This window comes from Schistocerca cancellata, chromosome 2, assembly GCF_023864275.1.
Source record: "Schistocerca cancellata isolate TAMUIC-IGC-003103 chromosome 2, iqSchCanc2.1, whole genome shotgun sequence".
NCBI classification, from domain to species: Eukaryota; Metazoa; Arthropoda; class Insecta; order Orthoptera; family Acrididae; genus Schistocerca; species Schistocerca cancellata.
The window spans coordinates 471,077,659-471,095,304 of NC_064627.1; the positions used below are offsets into that span (position 1 = coordinate 471,077,659).

At 44.8% G+C, this 17,646-nt stretch overlaps 1 protein-coding gene across 1 annotated transcript in view; it reads right to left on the reverse strand.

Annotated features, from left to right (window-relative positions):
- Window positions 1-9,484: 9,484 nt before the first annotated feature.
- LOC126155304 (testis-specific H1 histone-like) overlaps window positions 9,485-17,646 on the reverse strand; it is a 44,054-nt gene continuing 35,892 nt past the window's right edge. Inside the window, exon 2 of the mRNA XM_049916219.1 lies at window positions 9,485-9,581. Coding sequence (XP_049772176.1) covers window positions 9,485-9,581 — 97 coding nt within the window. The remainder of the gene's footprint in view (window positions 9,582-17,646) is intronic.

Sequence of the window (17,646 nt, forward strand, 5' to 3'; positions counted from 1 at the left end):
TTAATACTGAATTGTGCACTCGAAGCCTGTGAAAACAGTGGAAGTGATTACCAAAAAAGTCTAATGTATGGTTCAAAGTGACATTACAATAAGGTAAACAATGCCTCTTCATTACGCCAGGGGCCGGCCGGAGTCGAGCGGTTCTAGGCGCTACAGTCTGGAACCGCGCGACCGCTACGTCGCAGGTTCGAATCCTGCCTCGGGCATGGATGTGTGTGATGTCCTCAGGTTAGTTTGGTTTAATTATTTCTAAGTTCTGGGGGACTGATGACCTCAGATGTCAAGTCCCGTAGTGGTCAGAGCCATTTGAGCCATTACGCCAGGCGCTGCTTCCTGATCAACTGTTGGGTTGCACTTTTTCAGACGACATTTGCAGACATTCCTGTAATATGACTACAGACGCGTTCCATCCTATTTAAAGCACCTGTGGCCGTTGCCAAAGTATTGGTGAATAAAAGAAATCTGTCCCTGGTGGGGATTCAAACGAACACGAGCTCGTGCGAAGGACAATTCGCAGCACGTAAAGGAGCCGGCTGCACCGGTTGTCAAAAAATCGTACACAAAATGGAAACGACAACTTCGCTAAATACCGCGGAACACTCCGGGAAGAGAAATCTAACAAGCATCAACAAAAGGACTGCTACGATAAGGTAACTTAGAACTCATTTCACTTTATTCGTTAGCTAACAGTGTGTTGGGTGTCGGACTGAAGCACAAGGCACCTTGTAGTACAGTTCGGTTTACTTGCGTTCTCCGCGGACCGTATGCGCGAGAATTTGCTGTGATGTAGGCGTGTCGGCACGTTTACAAACAAATCAGTTTCTCTGCGAAAACATGGCACATGCTAGCAATTTACATAACTGGATTTTTTTTAAAATTATTAATCTACAAGAAAAATTGGTGTTACCTAAGCACATACATACTTTCTGCTCAGAAAGTAATCTGTGGAGTAGAGTTTGGAAGCGTTCCTTCTTGTCCGTCGTCTCGGAGCTTCTGCAACAACCGGTAACGTCCCCTCACCACACTCAAATCAATAGTTTACGTAGCTCTACTGACCAGTTCCAAGAATTAGCTAATTTAGCTCCGTGGTTTCTGGCTGTTCGTTCCGAGGTTACGTCCACTGACGACCATATCATGTATAAACGAAGAGCATATTTCCAACGTAACGTTTCGCCGAGAAATGAAAATTCCCAGGAAACAAATTTTCAGTAATCTAAGCTGAATCCTAGCTTTTGACACATGGCTCCACTTTTATGTTCTAAATACTGATAAACTGGAGGATAAAACCTAGTCCTTAATAAGAGGTAAAGCGCTTTTGGTTTAGGAAACAACTATTTGTATTTGACTGAAAGTATCTGAGAGAAGTGGTAAACTTCATGCAAAGGCTCGAAATTTGATTGCAAATTAAAACGGTGTGCCGGACCGGAACTCGAATACGGGACCTTCCTATGTTCCAAGAGTACTAGTCCTGCAAGATTTGCAGCAGAACGTCGTAGAAGTTTGGAAGCTATGATATATAAAGGGCTGGCAGAAGTAAAGGTGTGAGGGAGATTCGTGAGTCGTGCTTGAAGAGCTCAGTTGGTACAGAACTTGCCGACGGAAGGCAGAGTCCCCAGGTTCGAATCCGGATTCAGCTCGCAATTTTTATCTATAAGGAAGTTTTAACTCGGCGCACACTTCTCTGCAGACTGATATTTAAAAAAAAAAATTCTGAGAACAACATTGACTTGGACTAAAAAAATGTTACAAAATGGTTTAATGTATTGTCCATCAGGTACCCTAATTTACTTAACAGCTCATTTACATCATCAAACTGCTCCTGCTTAAGGCTTAGGTGAGACAGTGTCTCCATGTCTGACTCCTCGCAGGAATCTTCCCGGTGATTCGGTCTTCTATTATTTCAACACGTAGAGTGATACTCTTGTGAATGTACCAGATTAAATTGGTATCAGGTGTGTGGGAAAAGTAATAACTTACTTTTTATCTACTTTTTTTAAACGATATTTTTCCCTTCAAAGTGGCTTCCTCAGGCAGCTATACCGGCGAAGTTGTTTTTTCCCAGTTTTGGTAGCAGCGCTGCGAAGCTTCAATTGGTAGGACCTTTAACATAACGGTCACATTCTTTTGAATGTTCTCCAAAGTCGCGTAATGATGTTGTTTTAATACATTGTTCATTTCCGGGAAAAGAAAAAAGTCGGTATTATTCATACCAAGTGAACAGGGGACTGTGGAATAGTAACGACCTTTTGAGATGAAAAAATTCCGTGATTGAAGTAGCCGTGTGACATGGGACGTCGTCATGACGTGATGCAGCATGCACTTGTCTGCAATGGCCAGTCCCACTCGATTCACCTTTTTCCTGAGCCCTTCAAGGACATCTCTGTAAAACACTTGGTTGATAGTTTGTCCTGGACGAACAATTTCGCAAGAGCCCGCACATATTCGCCGTTTTCGTCGCTTTTCTGCGATGTGCCTGTTCAACGTCTTCTTGGCCTTCCAAAAAATGATTTGTACCAGCGAAAAAACTTGTACTCCAGATAAGGTATATCCCCCATAGTCTTGTTTAAAGTTTTGAAAGGTCATATTCGTGTATTCCCCAAGTTAAACACAAACCTTAATGGCATAACGTTGCTCTAAATTCCGAGGTTTCAGTTTCGTGACACAGAACAAAAACACAAGTGATGGCTGTACGGACCTGAAACTCGGACTGAGTATGTGGAAGGAATTAATACACCGGTCTACACAAATAGAACAACACAGCATTGCCAGATCGCTCGCAGTGTTGTTCTCATTACTTTTCTCACACACCTCGCATATCTGCAGTCGGTGCAGACTGTAGTTCATCGGTCTCATTGCTATCCAGGTTTCGGTCGTAGGTCCAACTCCTTCTGTTAGTCTATGAACTCCACGGAAAATTGGAAATTTGTTGTAAGATCTTATGGGACCAAACTGCTGAGGTCGCTAAGGTTACACACTACTTAATCTCACTTAAACTAACTTACGCTAAGGAACACACACACACACACACACACACACACACACACACACACACACACACACGACATGGCCTGGGCGGGAGCGATGGGTGCTGACGCCACACCACACCACACCACAACAAGTATTACGAGAGTGTGCCTGGAGAGGAGTGGCGGCAGGTCGATGGTCGGCGCTGGCGGGCAGAAAGAAGGCCGGCCTTTGAAACCGACGTCGGCAGCCCTCAGGAGAGAGGGGCGGGGCTTGTAGGGGCGTTCGTTCGCTCCTCCGCGAGGCAGCGCGGGCGGCAGAAAGGCGCCTGCTTTCACACACGGCCGTAGCCCCTACAGGCGCTGCGCCGCGCCGCGCCGCCTGTTGCAAGTTCGATACCCTACTGCCTGCCGCGCGCTGCTGGGAAGCGGGGCTCACGGACTTCAGATTTCTTTCGAGCATTTCCTTTTTCGGCGGTATACAGTAACGGGGATCACATTAGACGGTCGACAAAAATTTCGTTCTACTTTCTGAAAGGACTGCCGGGAGAGAGAAAGTATGAGCCTCAACAACGTTCGTTCGACGCGGAGGAAAAGGACGGAACGTCGAATACCACTGGTGCTGAAAAAAAAGATGCGTGAGGAAATAGGCCGTGATCGCTTTGTAGAACCATCATTGCTTTCTGCGAGAAGCAGTATACGGGGGTCTCTGGAAATTTAAAGAACGGTGTTTGTACTGACAGTTAAATCCGTTTCATAGAAATGAGTCCAGGGACTTAACCATATGTGCACGAGATTTTGCAGAAAATATACAGGCTGGTCAGAAACAACCTGAAAAGCACGTATAGAAAATGGAAGTTGAAGTGAGAAAGAATTAAGGGAAAAAATGAATACATTACGCCATTTCCGATTTAACTACCACTGAAGTTAATCACGCCGTTGCGAACGCAAATTCAAACGGCCTGCCGGATTCAGTTAGTGTCAGTTCTCTTAGCGTAGATAACAGCGCACGAAAATGCTCGGCCTTTGGCCCGAGTCCGCTCCTTAGTACCCACTTCCGATTTTTGTATCGCTGACTTCTTGGGTTTTAGGAAACCACACAAAGAACACGTTTGACGACACCGTATCTGGCGGGCCGTCCGAATTTGCTGAGACAACGGCCTGATTGGTTCAACTTCAATGCTAATTAACTCGGGAACGGCGCAGTTTACTGAATTTTCTTTCTAGAAAGTTATTTCTCAGCGCAACCTACCCTGCACCGGCCTGAAAAGTTTTTCGGGCCGTTTCTGACCACCCTATGTATACTTCCCTGCAGAAGTCACAGACGAGATAAAGTACCATAACTAATCCGTAGCTCGCCTCCGGCAGCTGAGTGGTCAGATAATATGGACAGCGGTCCATCTTCGCTCTCGTCCTACAAAGGTACGCGCATTGTGGTATGTAGTGATGAAAGGCAAATTCCCGAACCGTCAACGACTGCTCTCTGTTCATCTGGTCTACACGCCGATATGCCCCCACTGCGCGGTCGTCGACGACCACCGTTTAGTTTGTTGCGCGGCAATCGACTGTTGGCATGTAACGAGGAAAATGCTGGCCCTTTTACTGCCTACGGCGCACACGGTGATCAAAGCTGACGACCTACTGTTCCCGGACAAAGTATAATTTCCCACCGCCAGGGCAAACGCCGTAAACTGGATAAAGGCGATGGCGAAGTATTATTTGTATCGCACCGATGACATGAACGTCATAGATTTCTGGTACGTACTGCAAGAGCAACATATCTTGCGACGACACGTGAAATATAGAACATGTTTTCCAGTTACTTGGGTTCGTTATTCACGGATCCTCCGGCTAGTTTTGGTGTTACGGGTATGAGAAGTGAAATGACGAGATAGCTCAACGTCCAGAAACTAACGTTCAAGCCTGGTGTAATTCAGGGGACTATACATAGCTTTTAAGTTAACGAGAAGCCGACCTGGATACACGCCAACAGGGCCGTTGCAGGGTCCTGTTTTCTTTTTTTTTCTTCTAGTGAATTCTTTAAATATAGACTGCGTTAGGAGCCTTTTTTACGTTTGGATGTGGTGAATGGCACCTTTACTTTCTGTGTATTGTGTTTAGCACCTATGAAAGACAATAAAAATCAATAGCCCAAAAGAAGCCTCAAATCCCTTTCATGCCTTGGTCCACAGTCCCTGGAAAGGGAGGGTGGAGACATAGTGGTGGGAAGGCCTCGGGTTGCGGCCCCTACCCTCCCTGCCTCCGCCAGCCCGTGACCTGATCCCTCACAAAAAAAAAAAAAAAAAAAAAAAAAGTCAGCGTGACTGAATGTCAATCGTAAGGGGCCGGGTTCGATTCCCGGCTGGGTCGGAAATTTTCTCCGCTCGGGAACTGTGTGTTCTCTTATTTATCATTATTTCATCCCCATCGACGCGCAAATCGACAGACTTGCACCCAGCGAACGGTCTATGGGAGGCTCTAGTCACACTTTTTTTTTCTTTACTAATACATAGATATGACAGAAAATGCGGAAGCAAGTTAGCAGAGGTCACAAAATTGTGCATAGGAAGCCCGACGTCACACGGCATCAGATTACCGTATAGCGCCAAATGGGGCTGGCTCCGCAACACGAGCCCCTTGACGGAACGGGGGGAGACAAAGTGTGTGTCAAGCAGCGAACAGTTGCCGTGCACTGTGGCGGTTGTCTTCATTGGAACATGGCACGGAGACATCATCTGTAACTCTGGGAAGAACTGTCTGGAAACGGGAAGGACGAAATGTAACGATTGTTGCTCAGGAGTTTGGTATTGCTCACAGCATTGTTTCACACGTTTGATGAGCGTTTCGAAGAACAGGCACTGTTGCCCAAAGGACAGGAAGTGGTCGACAACGGTCAGCTACGCTAGCAGAAGTTGACTACATTGTGCAACAGGCAGGAAGGGACCCACGTCAAACGATGTGTGGAATTAGGACCACGTTTAACAGGACTGCAAGCCACAAATCTCGGGCTCCGCAGTGGCACGAAGACTGCCTGGGGTTGGTCTCTTCGCTGATGACAAGAATGTAGTGTCCCGTTGACAATGGTACATCGGCGGCACCATTTTCGGCGGTGCGAAGAGCATGTGGCCTCGATCACCGAGGACTGGATTCATGTGCTCTTCCCGAATGAGAGCAGTTTCTCTGAATGGTGATTCTGCACGTACCCTCATATGATGAGAGGGGCAATACGTAATGCACACTGAGGAAAACTGTCGAACATGATCGTATGGTGTTCTGGGTTTGAAAACGGTACACTGACCGGTCAGCATTACTGTGACACTGTTCTTCTCTACGCGCGTGCTTTCAGGGGTGCATTCGGCTCCGATTTCATTTTTATAGATGACAATGCGAGTCCGCACCGAACAGCGGTGGTGAACCAGCTCTTTGAACGAAAGGATATTCGGCGATTGCACTGGCCAGCCCGTTCCCTCGACTTATGATATCGAGTTCCCTCGACTTATGACTCGACTAATGATATCGAGCACGTGTGGGATGCAACAAGGCCCCTGCCGCAGTTGTCAACCGCAGTACTGGAGGAATGGAACATCCTACCAAAACAAGTCCTCACTAACCATGTGGCCAACAAGGGCCTACGTAGCAGGGCATGCATCGCAGTACGCGACGATGATGCACCCTATTGAGAATCATCTCCTGCCCTTAGTAATGTCCAGGAAACCATCATAAATCGTGAGGACTTTAGTGTGACTGCTGTCTTTGAATAAAGATGTCATTTCTGTTCGTCTCATTGGTATACTACAGCAGTTCTTTCTACGTATGGTAATATTTACATCGAGCTGTGTCACTTGGTAGTGACACATTCTGCGAAAATTGCTTTTTTCTTAACTTCTGCAGATCAGTGTGATGTGTGTGTGTGGGCGGGGGTGGGGGAGGGAAGGGGAGTGCTTTGTCGAAGCAACAAGTAGTTGGTACTTGTAGACTGTAAATGTAGACAGGACCCTTTCAATTGGATTAGTACTTTGAAATATGGAAGCAATCGCCTTTGTATTCTTAGATTTAAATCACATTTTGTGGTCTTAAAAGCGCTGCAGAAAAAAATATGTATTTAGAAATGTCTTAGACAGTCATAATTCATGTAGAATATACTTCTAAAAGATCCGCCAGATTACTTGAATTACGATTTTTTGATACGTCATAAATTGAAGGAGAACAGTGTCACAGTAATGCTGACCGGTGAATGTACAGTGTTCATACATTAGGAGGTACGTATATTCATGCATACCCCGTACACCATACGATCATGTTCGACAATGTTCCTTAGTGTGCATTACGTTATAATAACACAAAAAAAGGGGTGACAAAGATAAGTCCACAACAGGAAAAGTGGACAATCAGGTGAGTATAGGTTTCGTTCATCTCACTTATATTTGTCTGCGGTTGAAGAAGAGCAGAAAAATATTTATAAATAGCAGGGCTGCTGTTAATTCTTTCGTCATCTGTGTACAAAGCCAGACCAACAGGCATTACATGCATTGACCAAAAAAGGATAGTGCATTGAGAATGGCTAGTTTATAGCTGAAATCTAGCTCTGTCAATAAAAATTCCAAAGGACGACTTATAGCTGAAATCTATTATTTACAAATCAAAGTAACGCTCGCTGCGTGCAACAGCTTCTGAATGGAGGGTAACCTGATCAAAAAAAAAATTTCAAGGTTGTTAAAGATCGGGATCTTCGGAATACATCGTAAAAATTTCAGCCATTTGCTGTGTGTCGCCATCTTGGGATTCTTTGCTAGGTTTTGGTCCGCAGCTTACGGTGAAAGTACAGTAAGAAAATCCTTTTTTGGCTTTTCCGAGGAATCGCACATGAACTAATTCGATCTCCGTATATCCCATCAACCCACCAAAGAATACATAAAATGCAAAACAACTAACACATTTTGTCTATTGGTCCAAGTCTGAGAAAGTGTGTAATACTCATATTTTGATCGTGTAGTGTAGGATAGTGACACTAAGACGATCCTTCCGGTGGGTATACAAATGGGCCCTATCGCAGGGAATATCCAGAACACTTGACCTTACATTTTTATCACCAATAGAAACCGATGTATGAGAACTGGAAATACTGTTATTTTTCATGCGCGGCGTTTAGGAACACATAGGTAAGCGTGCTGTCGCATGCAATAAACAAATCGCTGCTTTGTATCACTCCTCGTAAGACAGGGTGGCTGGCAGTATGGGTTGTGCCTGGGGACCAGTAACTTACAGAAAAGAAAATCCAGCCAGAATCGCGAAGCTTTCTTTTTCGCTGTATCAAAATCCATGGAGAAGAAATAAAAACTTTGAGGTTGGCCGATGACATTGTAATTTCGTCAGAGACAGCAAAGGACTTGGAAGGGCAGTTCAACGGAATGGACAGTGTCGTGAAAGGAGGGTATAAGATGAACATCAACAAAAGCAAAACGATGATAATGGAATGTAGTCGAATTAAGTAGGGCGATGCTGAGGGAATTAGATTAGGAAATGAGAAACTTAAAGTAGTAAAGGAGTATCGCTATTTGGGGAGCAAAGTAACTGATGATGGTCGAAGTAGAGAGAATATAAAATGTAGACTGGCAATGGGAAGGAAAGCGTTTCTGAAGAAGAGAAATTTGTTAACATCGAGTATGGATTTAAGTGTCAGGAAGTCGTTTCTGAAAGTATTTGTATGGAGTGTAGTCATGTATGGAAGTGAAACATGGACGATAAATAGTTTAGACAAGAAGAGAATAGAAGCTTTTGAAATGTATTGCTACAGAAGAATGCTGAAGATTAGATGGGTAGAGCACATAACTAATGAGGAGGTATTGAATAGAATTGGGGAGAAGAGGAGTTTGTGGCACAACTTGACTAGAAGAAGGGATCGGTTGGTAGGACATGTTCTGAGTCATCAAGGGATCACAAATTTAGCATTGGAGGGTAGCGTGGAGGGTAAAAATCGTAGAGGGAGACCAAGAGATGAATACACTAAGCAGATTCAGAAGGATGTAGGTTGCAGTAGGTACTGGGAGATGAAGCAGCTTGTACAGGATAGAGTAGCGTGGAGAGCTGCATCAAACCAGTCTCAGGACTGAAGACCACAGCAGCAGCAGCAACAACAACAAAGTGAAGATAACTACCCTTTTTCGTGGATTGAAATCGGCTTACTTTTGTCATAGAACGTTTCGACCGCGTATGCGACCCTATGTCCTCAGGAGCAAGCCATGCTTGGGCACTCGGCGCTTCTCCGCAGCGCGCGCTCCCCTCCCGTATTCCCCCTGCCCTCCCTCCCGCGCCATCCAGCCCTCTTGCTGGCGTGGCGCGCCCCTTGCGAAACTCCCCTCGGCTCACTCCGCACTCTTTCTGGCCGCTGCGGCGCTGCCTCCCTCGCGGCAATAATTTGCAGCGCTTCCCTCCTCGCCTTTGCCGCTTCTGTATTGTTTAGGTTATGCTGCTAGCGGCACAGTATTTTATTTCGGCCGCTTCGTTGCCGCCGTCTCCTCTTTTTATGCCGTCGCCGCCGCTGCCGCCGTCGCTAGGCTGTTTCCAATATTCATGGGCGCGGCGGATTTAGGGCGCGACTCGGCTCTTAGCTCCCGCGATCTGCAATGGGCCGGCGCGACACTGCGCTCGCCTGAAATATTGACAAGTTGGCGCCGACTGCTGTCATGCATATATCACTAGCCCGCAGCGAGTAAAGCGGCGCCGTATTTCGTCCCCTTCTTTTTTTCTCGACCACAAATTGGCTGAATTCGTGCGCAGGACACGGCGGCGCTATTGTATGCCATGCACAAACACGTCGTTCTTCATGTAACTCTGATGCCGTTGAAATCCTCCTGCGGTGGTCGTTCTAAAAAATCTGCTTTAGTGGTCTGCTTGACGGACTTCGTTCGGGACCACGTCAGATTTTGGGAGTCGCCATCTGTATTTTGGCAATCCCAGATAGTCCAGATATCGACCGGAATTTCTTTTGGCTTTGTGCGGTGCGCCACAACTTCCTCTCGTGTGCGAACCTCTTAATCTCACGAGGAAACATCACGAACTTCATATTTAAAGAGAAAAAAGTGGACTTGCGATGTATCGGCTGCCAGCAGTCTATGCCGCGCGAAAATTTGGGAGAAAATTCTAACAGGACGCATTTATGATCTTCTGAAGCTACAACTTTTAAGTTTCGTGCGCACTGTATGCTTATTACCCGCTCGGCCTCGCTGCGACCGCCCAAGGCAGGAGTGCGTACAGCAGAATGAGGAAGCTCCGTCCTAACATGCCTTGCAAGGCCCAGCGGTACCGACTGACCGCCGTGTCATCCTCTGCCGTTAGGCATAGACGCAACTGGATGCGGATATGACGGGGGGTCATGTGTTCAGCACACCACTCTCCCGGCCGTTGCCAGTTTTCGTGACCAGAACCGCTATTTCTCAGTAAAGTAGCTCTTCAGTTGGTGATGTGATGGGAATCGCGGTTACCACTGCGGCAAGGCCGTTGGCGCAGCAGAGTAACACTGTTTTGACATCGATAACGTGCTTTGTTCACTGTGCCAAGGTGCACTGTTTTTAACCCGTAACTAGTGCCAGAGATCTCTTTACTTCGAACATTTTTATGTTGTGGTTCATAAATGCTGTATAAATGAATGAAACGAATCATGTCATTAAAGAAGTAGCGTAGCGCAATTATTAACATAGCTGCTATATGTGATTGTCTTTGGATTTTAAAGCTAATAGTTATATATATCTGTACGTTCTGGTCATAAATGCGTCCTGTCAGAATTATGGCCCAAATTTTCGCAAAGCATAGACTGCTGGATCCCGTATCTTGCATATGTGCTTTTTTCTTCCTGAAGTATGAGGTCAGCTTGGAAATAATTCCTTTCCACAGCAGCACTTACACCGAACGTACTCAGATATTTGTGGGATACATTACAATCTCTGCCTTCCCCTACAGGTTACGCTGTCCTTAGCTTCCTGCAGTACAATGGAAGTTGTTCGCTGATGTCTTAACATGTCTTGTCTCCCTGTTCCTTTTCTCGTCAGTACTTCCCACATAATTCTGTCCTTGCTGATTCTGTACAGGACCTCCTTATCAGCTCACTTAATAGCTTCTGTAAACACCACCGCCGTACGCTTGAATTCTTCCTTTTTGAGGTTCTCCTACGTCTGTGCGTGAAGTATTTTAAGGCGAAATAATTACACTTTCCGTTTTACCATATCCACACTATCTGCTGAACAATGCAAAAGCGGAGGAGAACCGATTCTAACACACTTTCATGCCTATGTCTTTACTGTTTTATTGTAGATGGACCCTACTCTTAGTCGTCTCAAAACTAAGGGCTGATCAGCTAGAAAACGACTAGCTTCTGTCAGTGAATGCAAATCTTGTGTGATAGCGTACTAAAACTACTGAAAATAGTTCTGCTGCTTATGCTTTACGCTATATCTTTCACTCCACAAATTGGAAAGAGCAAAATGTGATATGTAAACAGCAGTCGCGACGATCTTGGCAATTTCTGCTTCACAGCCTTTAGAATATATTTTTTGTATTTATAATCATCTCAAAGATGTAAAAAAACTGCAGCTAGTCCAGCAGACATTCAAAAAAATTCAAATGGTATGTTTCTCCTGTATATGAGCGCTGTGACGGTAAGTGATCGTTGGTCATGGCAACACGTTGTCTATCCGAGAACACAGTTGGCTGAATTCTGTACAAAAAATTTATACAAAGAACAGTACTTGGAAGATAACAGGCAGTATGTGAGAAATAAACTACGAAGTTCGAATGGATTTCATATTAATTTACTATGTTATTTTTCTTTCTGAGAGCTCAGTCTTGTTACATTAGGCTACATCGAAGAACAGGTTTGACAAGGTTGTCCCAGAGAAGGGAATCACCTTCGGTCTAAAGATACTATTTAACGATCTCTGAAAACCTATGTAACGCTCTCGCGCAATTGGCGTTAGAGCTCCAGATGACGTATTTGATTCCTGGCTGCAGAAAAAAAAATTCTTCCACCAAACTTTGTTATGTTAGAAAGATGACGGCATAAAATTTCCAATCGCCAGTCAGCTAGCTAGATATGTTCGCAAATGCCTGTGGTGAGGGGGCAGGACCTCCCTTCAGATACTGATACTGGCTGACACAGAGAAGCTCCCTATCCGGTCCATCCCTTGATACAACGGATACAGCAGTCCCTTCATTCTTTGGCTGATAACGGTGGTTCTGTCAGCTTTCTGTGGGTTCCCGGACATGTGGGAGTGCCTGGGAATGAGGCTGCGGATGCTGCAGCCAAGGCTGCAGTCCTTCTGCCTCGGCCAGCCTCCCATTGTGTCCCGTCATCCGACGTTCGTGGGGATGTCTGTAAGAGGCTTGTGTCGTTGTGGTGGGATGCTTGGTCATCCCTCCAAGGCAACAAGCTCCGGGCAGTAAAACCGCTACCAACTGCTTGGACAACATCCTCCCGACCATCTCGGCGCGAGGAGGTCCTTCTGACCAGGTTGCGGATTGGGCATTGCCGGTTTAGCCACCGCTACCTGCTCTCCGGTGACCCAGCCCCGCAGTGCCCTTGTGGTCAGGCATTAACAGTGCGCCATGTTTTATTGTCGTGTCCCCGTTTTAGTCAATTTCGTGTTGTCCTGTCCCTGCCATCTACTTTACCGGATGTTTTAGCTGATGACGCTCGAGCAGCTGCTCGTATTCTGCGTTTTATAACTTTAACTGGCTTGTCCAAGGACATTTAATCTTTTTACTTATTTTGTCTGCATCTTTGTCGGGTCCTTCTGGTGTCCCCCTCCATCCCCTTGAGTTTTACCAGATTCCATGTGCTCAAACAACAGTGACTGGGCGCTAATGACCTCAGCAGTTGAGCGCCCTTAAACCCAACCAAAAATAAAAAAGACACAGAGAAACAGGAAAATTTTAAACAATTATAAAAATGAAGGAACGATGCAAAAGTTCAGCAGTGGTTCACAATGTTTTGCAGGACTGAAATTAAATCAGTTAAATGCTGCCTAACTTTTTTTCTCCCCCCACATGATTTCCTGCCTCGCCCCCCCTCTGCCTCTCTCTCTCTCTCTCTCTCTCTCTCTCTCTCTCTCTCTCTCTCTCTCTCCCTCTCTCTCTCTCTCTCCCCCCCCCCACTCTCTCTCTCTCTCTCTCTCTGCCCCTCCCTCCCTCCCTCTCTCTCTCTCTCTCCCCCCCCACTCTCTCTCTCTCTCTCTCTCTGCCCCCCCCTCCCCCCCCCCCTCTCTCTCTCTCTCTCTCTCTCTCTCTCTCTCTCTCTCTCTGCCCCTCCCTCCCTCCCTCTCTCTCTCCCTCCCTCCCTCTCTCTCTCTCTCCCTCTCTCTCTCTCTCTCTCTCTCTCTCTCTCTCTCTCTCCCTCCCACTCTCTCTCTCTCTCTGCCCCCCCTCTCTCTCTGCCCCCCCCCTCTCTCTCTCTCCTCTCTCTCTCTCTCCTCTCTCTCTCTCTCTGTGTGTGTGTGTGTGTGTGTGTGTGTGTGTGTGTGTGTGTGTGTGTGTGTGTGTTTTTAAGGGGACACGGGCTATTGACCCCGACCGACCACTACATTAATGCTGAGTTTGATACAGGGAGGAAGAGGCCATTGGTCACGAAGGGTAAACCTGAAGTAACCCCCCGAAATACGAGCCAGGTGGCGTAAGGAGGGCACGCCTCACAACAGGTGCCGGAGTTGGCACACGACGTCCTCGTTGACCCCCTGCTCGAGAGGTCCAGACGCTAGCGTTGCGTGTCTGCCTCGGGTAGCCACGCACGCACTGCAGCGGCATCCGGACGCCGTGGAAAGGGCGAGGATTTTATTGGCCTCTTAAGCCTTAAAAGGCGAATCTCGGATGACCGTAAACACAACCGGTCCCACGCTAGACAGGGGCTATAGAGGCGCGGTACAGCGTTCCCCCTTCCTGCGACAAGCGCCGCTGCAGGTTGCATGCGCCCTCAGGGCTCCAGATTTGCACTTCGTTGCCGTCAGCAGCCTAGCGCCGGGCCGTCTATTCTGGGAGAGCTGCTACGTCTGCTCTGCAACCACGCTGAGCAGCCGAGGAGGCTCCTGCGCTGCCCTGTTTGGCTTAATAGCCGACCAGACGGCACGTCTCCGTTTAACGACTTCCCTCGGTGGCGGAAACTCTCGGCACGGCGTCTTTCCCGGCACCAAACGTTCTGCTTGGAGATTCAGGTCCGACGACGGCAAACCTATCTTTAAGCAGATCGTGATCAGAAGCACGGTTTACGAGGACGAAATCTCGTCAGATAAATCTACACTAAAAGATTCGTCACATATCGACACTTAAGCTTACCAATTGATTTCTGGGTTAATCATACTTTGAAGTAATATTACCACTGAATGCCCCATTACACCTGTTGAGGCACCCATCGACAGGTTTGCTTATAAATCATCAGTATTTTGACTTGTTTGATGTTGGCCTTCTCCTGTCCTTGTTATTGCAGTTGTTTTTGAAGCAAAACATATTTCGGCGATATTAGAAACTTGATTACATTGCAGAATATTGACTTTTCTAAATGTTTTAGGTATATATGTTATTTCTGGTGTAATTTTGTCAAGATAAGCGAACTGCTTTTCATACTGTTCGTCTGTTCCTCCTCCTTCCAGCCCCCACATTAGGATGTATATTTTTATAACGAGAGTTGTTACAATAATAATAATAATAATAATAATAATAAACCCCGTGGAGGCCCGGGAAAAGAATAGGCCTCCGGTATGTTCTGCCAGTCGTAAAAGGCGACGAAAAGAACAAACCACTAATAGGGCTAACCCCCCTTTTAGTGTGATTACTTGGTTCAGGACAGAACTAAAGAAGCCTCGGACAAGCGCCGTCATGGTCGGGGACGACGCTTGAACCCTATGCCCGCCCACAATGGTAACGACACTGCTAGCCAACTGGAAAATGATTTAAATCCGAATAGAGGTGTTTTGCAGGATATGCTTCCTGCAACCACCCTAGAAGGAAAACAAAGACAGAGGATGAGATGGTCAGATGAAGTTAATCGACACCTCATGTTCTGTTATTACCAAGCAACAAACCTAGGAACCAACACAACTGGATACAGATCACAAGTATACACAACATTTATTACCAGATACCCGGAATTAAAATTTTTAACAGAACAACGACTAGCTGATCAGATCCGTGTAATAATCAAAAATAACAGGATACCCCAGTCAGAATTAGAAAACATCAAACAACAAGTACAACAAATACTGGAACAAAATAATGTGCAATCAGAAGAAGAAGAAAACACAGTAATGGACTCAAACATCCCAGAGCAAACAAACAAAGACCAACACGCATCAATTAAACAATCAGAGGAAAACGAAATCTTAACACAGCCACCAGAACAAGCACAAATAGAACACGAAGAGACACACGTGTTAGATATAGAAGAGAAATTTCAGCTGACATATATAGAATACAAAGACACAAATACAGACATTAGACCATTCTTGCATAGACCGCCAAATAACCCACAAGTCGAAACAACAATAAAAACTATCAACACAATCATACACAACAAAATAAATGAAAACACAACTATGGAAGAGTTACAACTACTGGTTTATATAGGAGCACTCACTACACTAAATATACACACTAGGCAGAGATCAGAACAAACCAACACACAGAAGAAACCCACAAAACCAGCATGGCAACACAGGTTACAGATCAGAATAGAAAAACTGAGAAAAGACATCGGACAGCTAACACAATTTATAAGAAATGAAATATCAGACAAAAAACGAAAAAGGTTAGGTAAAATCTCACAACAAGAAGCAATAGAGCAATTAGATGAAAAAAAGCAGAAATTGCAAGCATTGGCCAAACGACTTAGAAGATACAAAAAAAGTGAAAATAGAAGGAAACAAAACCAAACATTCAACACAAACCAAAAGAGATTTTACCAAACAATGGATAACACACACATTAAAATAGACAATCCACCAAACATAACAGACATGGAACACTTCTGGAGCAGCATATGGTCAAACCCGGTACAACATAACAGGCATGCACGGTGGATACAAGCAGAAACAGACACATACAAGATGATACCACAAATGCCTGAAGTGATAATTTTGCAACATGAAGTCACCCGAGCAATTAATTCTACACACAATTGGAAAGCCCCTGGAAATGATAAAATAGCAAATTACTGGCTAAAGAAGTTCACCTCAACACATTCACATCTAACTAAGTTATTTAACAGTTACATTGCAGACCCATACACATTCCCTGATACACTTGCACATGGAATAACCTATCTGAAACCTAAAGATCAAGCAGACACAGCAAACCCAGCTAAATATCGCCCCATAACATGCCTACCAACAATATACATAATATTAACTTCAGTCATCACACAGAAATTAATGACACATACAACACAGAACAAAATTATAAATGAAGAACAAAAAGGCTGCTGCAAAGGAGCACGAGGATGTAAAGAGCAACTGATAATTGATACAGAGGTAACATATCAAGCTAAAACTAAACAAAGGTCCCTACACTACGCATACATTGATTACCAAAAAGCCTTTGATAGTGTACCCCACTCATGGTTACTACAGATATTGGAAATATACAAAGTAGATCCTAAATTGATACAGTTTCTAAACACAGTAATGAAAAACTGGAAAACCATACTTAATATCCAAACAAATTCAGATAACATCACATCACAGCCAATACAGATTAAGCGTGGAATATACCAAGGAGACTCATTAAGTCCTTTCTGGTTCTGTCTTGCTCTGAACCCACTATCCAACATGCTAAATAATACAAATTATGGATACAATATTACTGGAACATACCCTCACAAAATCACACATTTGCTATACATGGATGATCTAAAACTACTGGCAGCAACAAATCAACAACTCAACCAATTACTAAAGATAACAGAAGTATTCAGCAATGATATAAATATGGCTTTTGGAACAGACAAATGTAAGAAAAATAGCATAGTCAAGGGCAAACACACTAAACAAGAAGATTACATATTGGAAACCACAGCGACTGCATAGAAGCGATGGAAAAAACAGATGCCTATAAATACCTAGGATACAGACAAAAAATAGGAATAGATAATACAAATATTAAAGAAGAACTAAAAGAAAAATATAGACAAAGACTAACAAAAATACTGAAAACAGAATTGACAGCAAGAAACAAGACAAAAGCTATAAATACTTATGCTATACCAGTATTGACCTACTCATTTGGAGTAGTGAAATGGAGTGACACAGACCTAGAAGCACTCAATACACTTACACGATCACAATGCCACAAATATAGAATACATCACATACATTCAGCAACAGAAAGATTCACATTAAGCAGAAAGGAAGGTGGAAGGGGATTTATAGATATAAAAAACCTACATTATGGACAGGTAGACAATTTAAGAAAATTCTTTCTAGAACGAGCAGAAACTAGCAAAATACACAAAGCAATCACTCATATAAATACATCAGCTACACCATTGCAATTTCATAACCACTTCTACAACCCTTTAGATCACATAACATCAACAGATACAAAGAAAGTAAATTGGAAAAAGAAAACACTACACGGCAAGCACCCGTATCATCTAACACAGCCACACATCGATCAAGACGCATCCAACACATGGCTAAGAAAAGGCAAT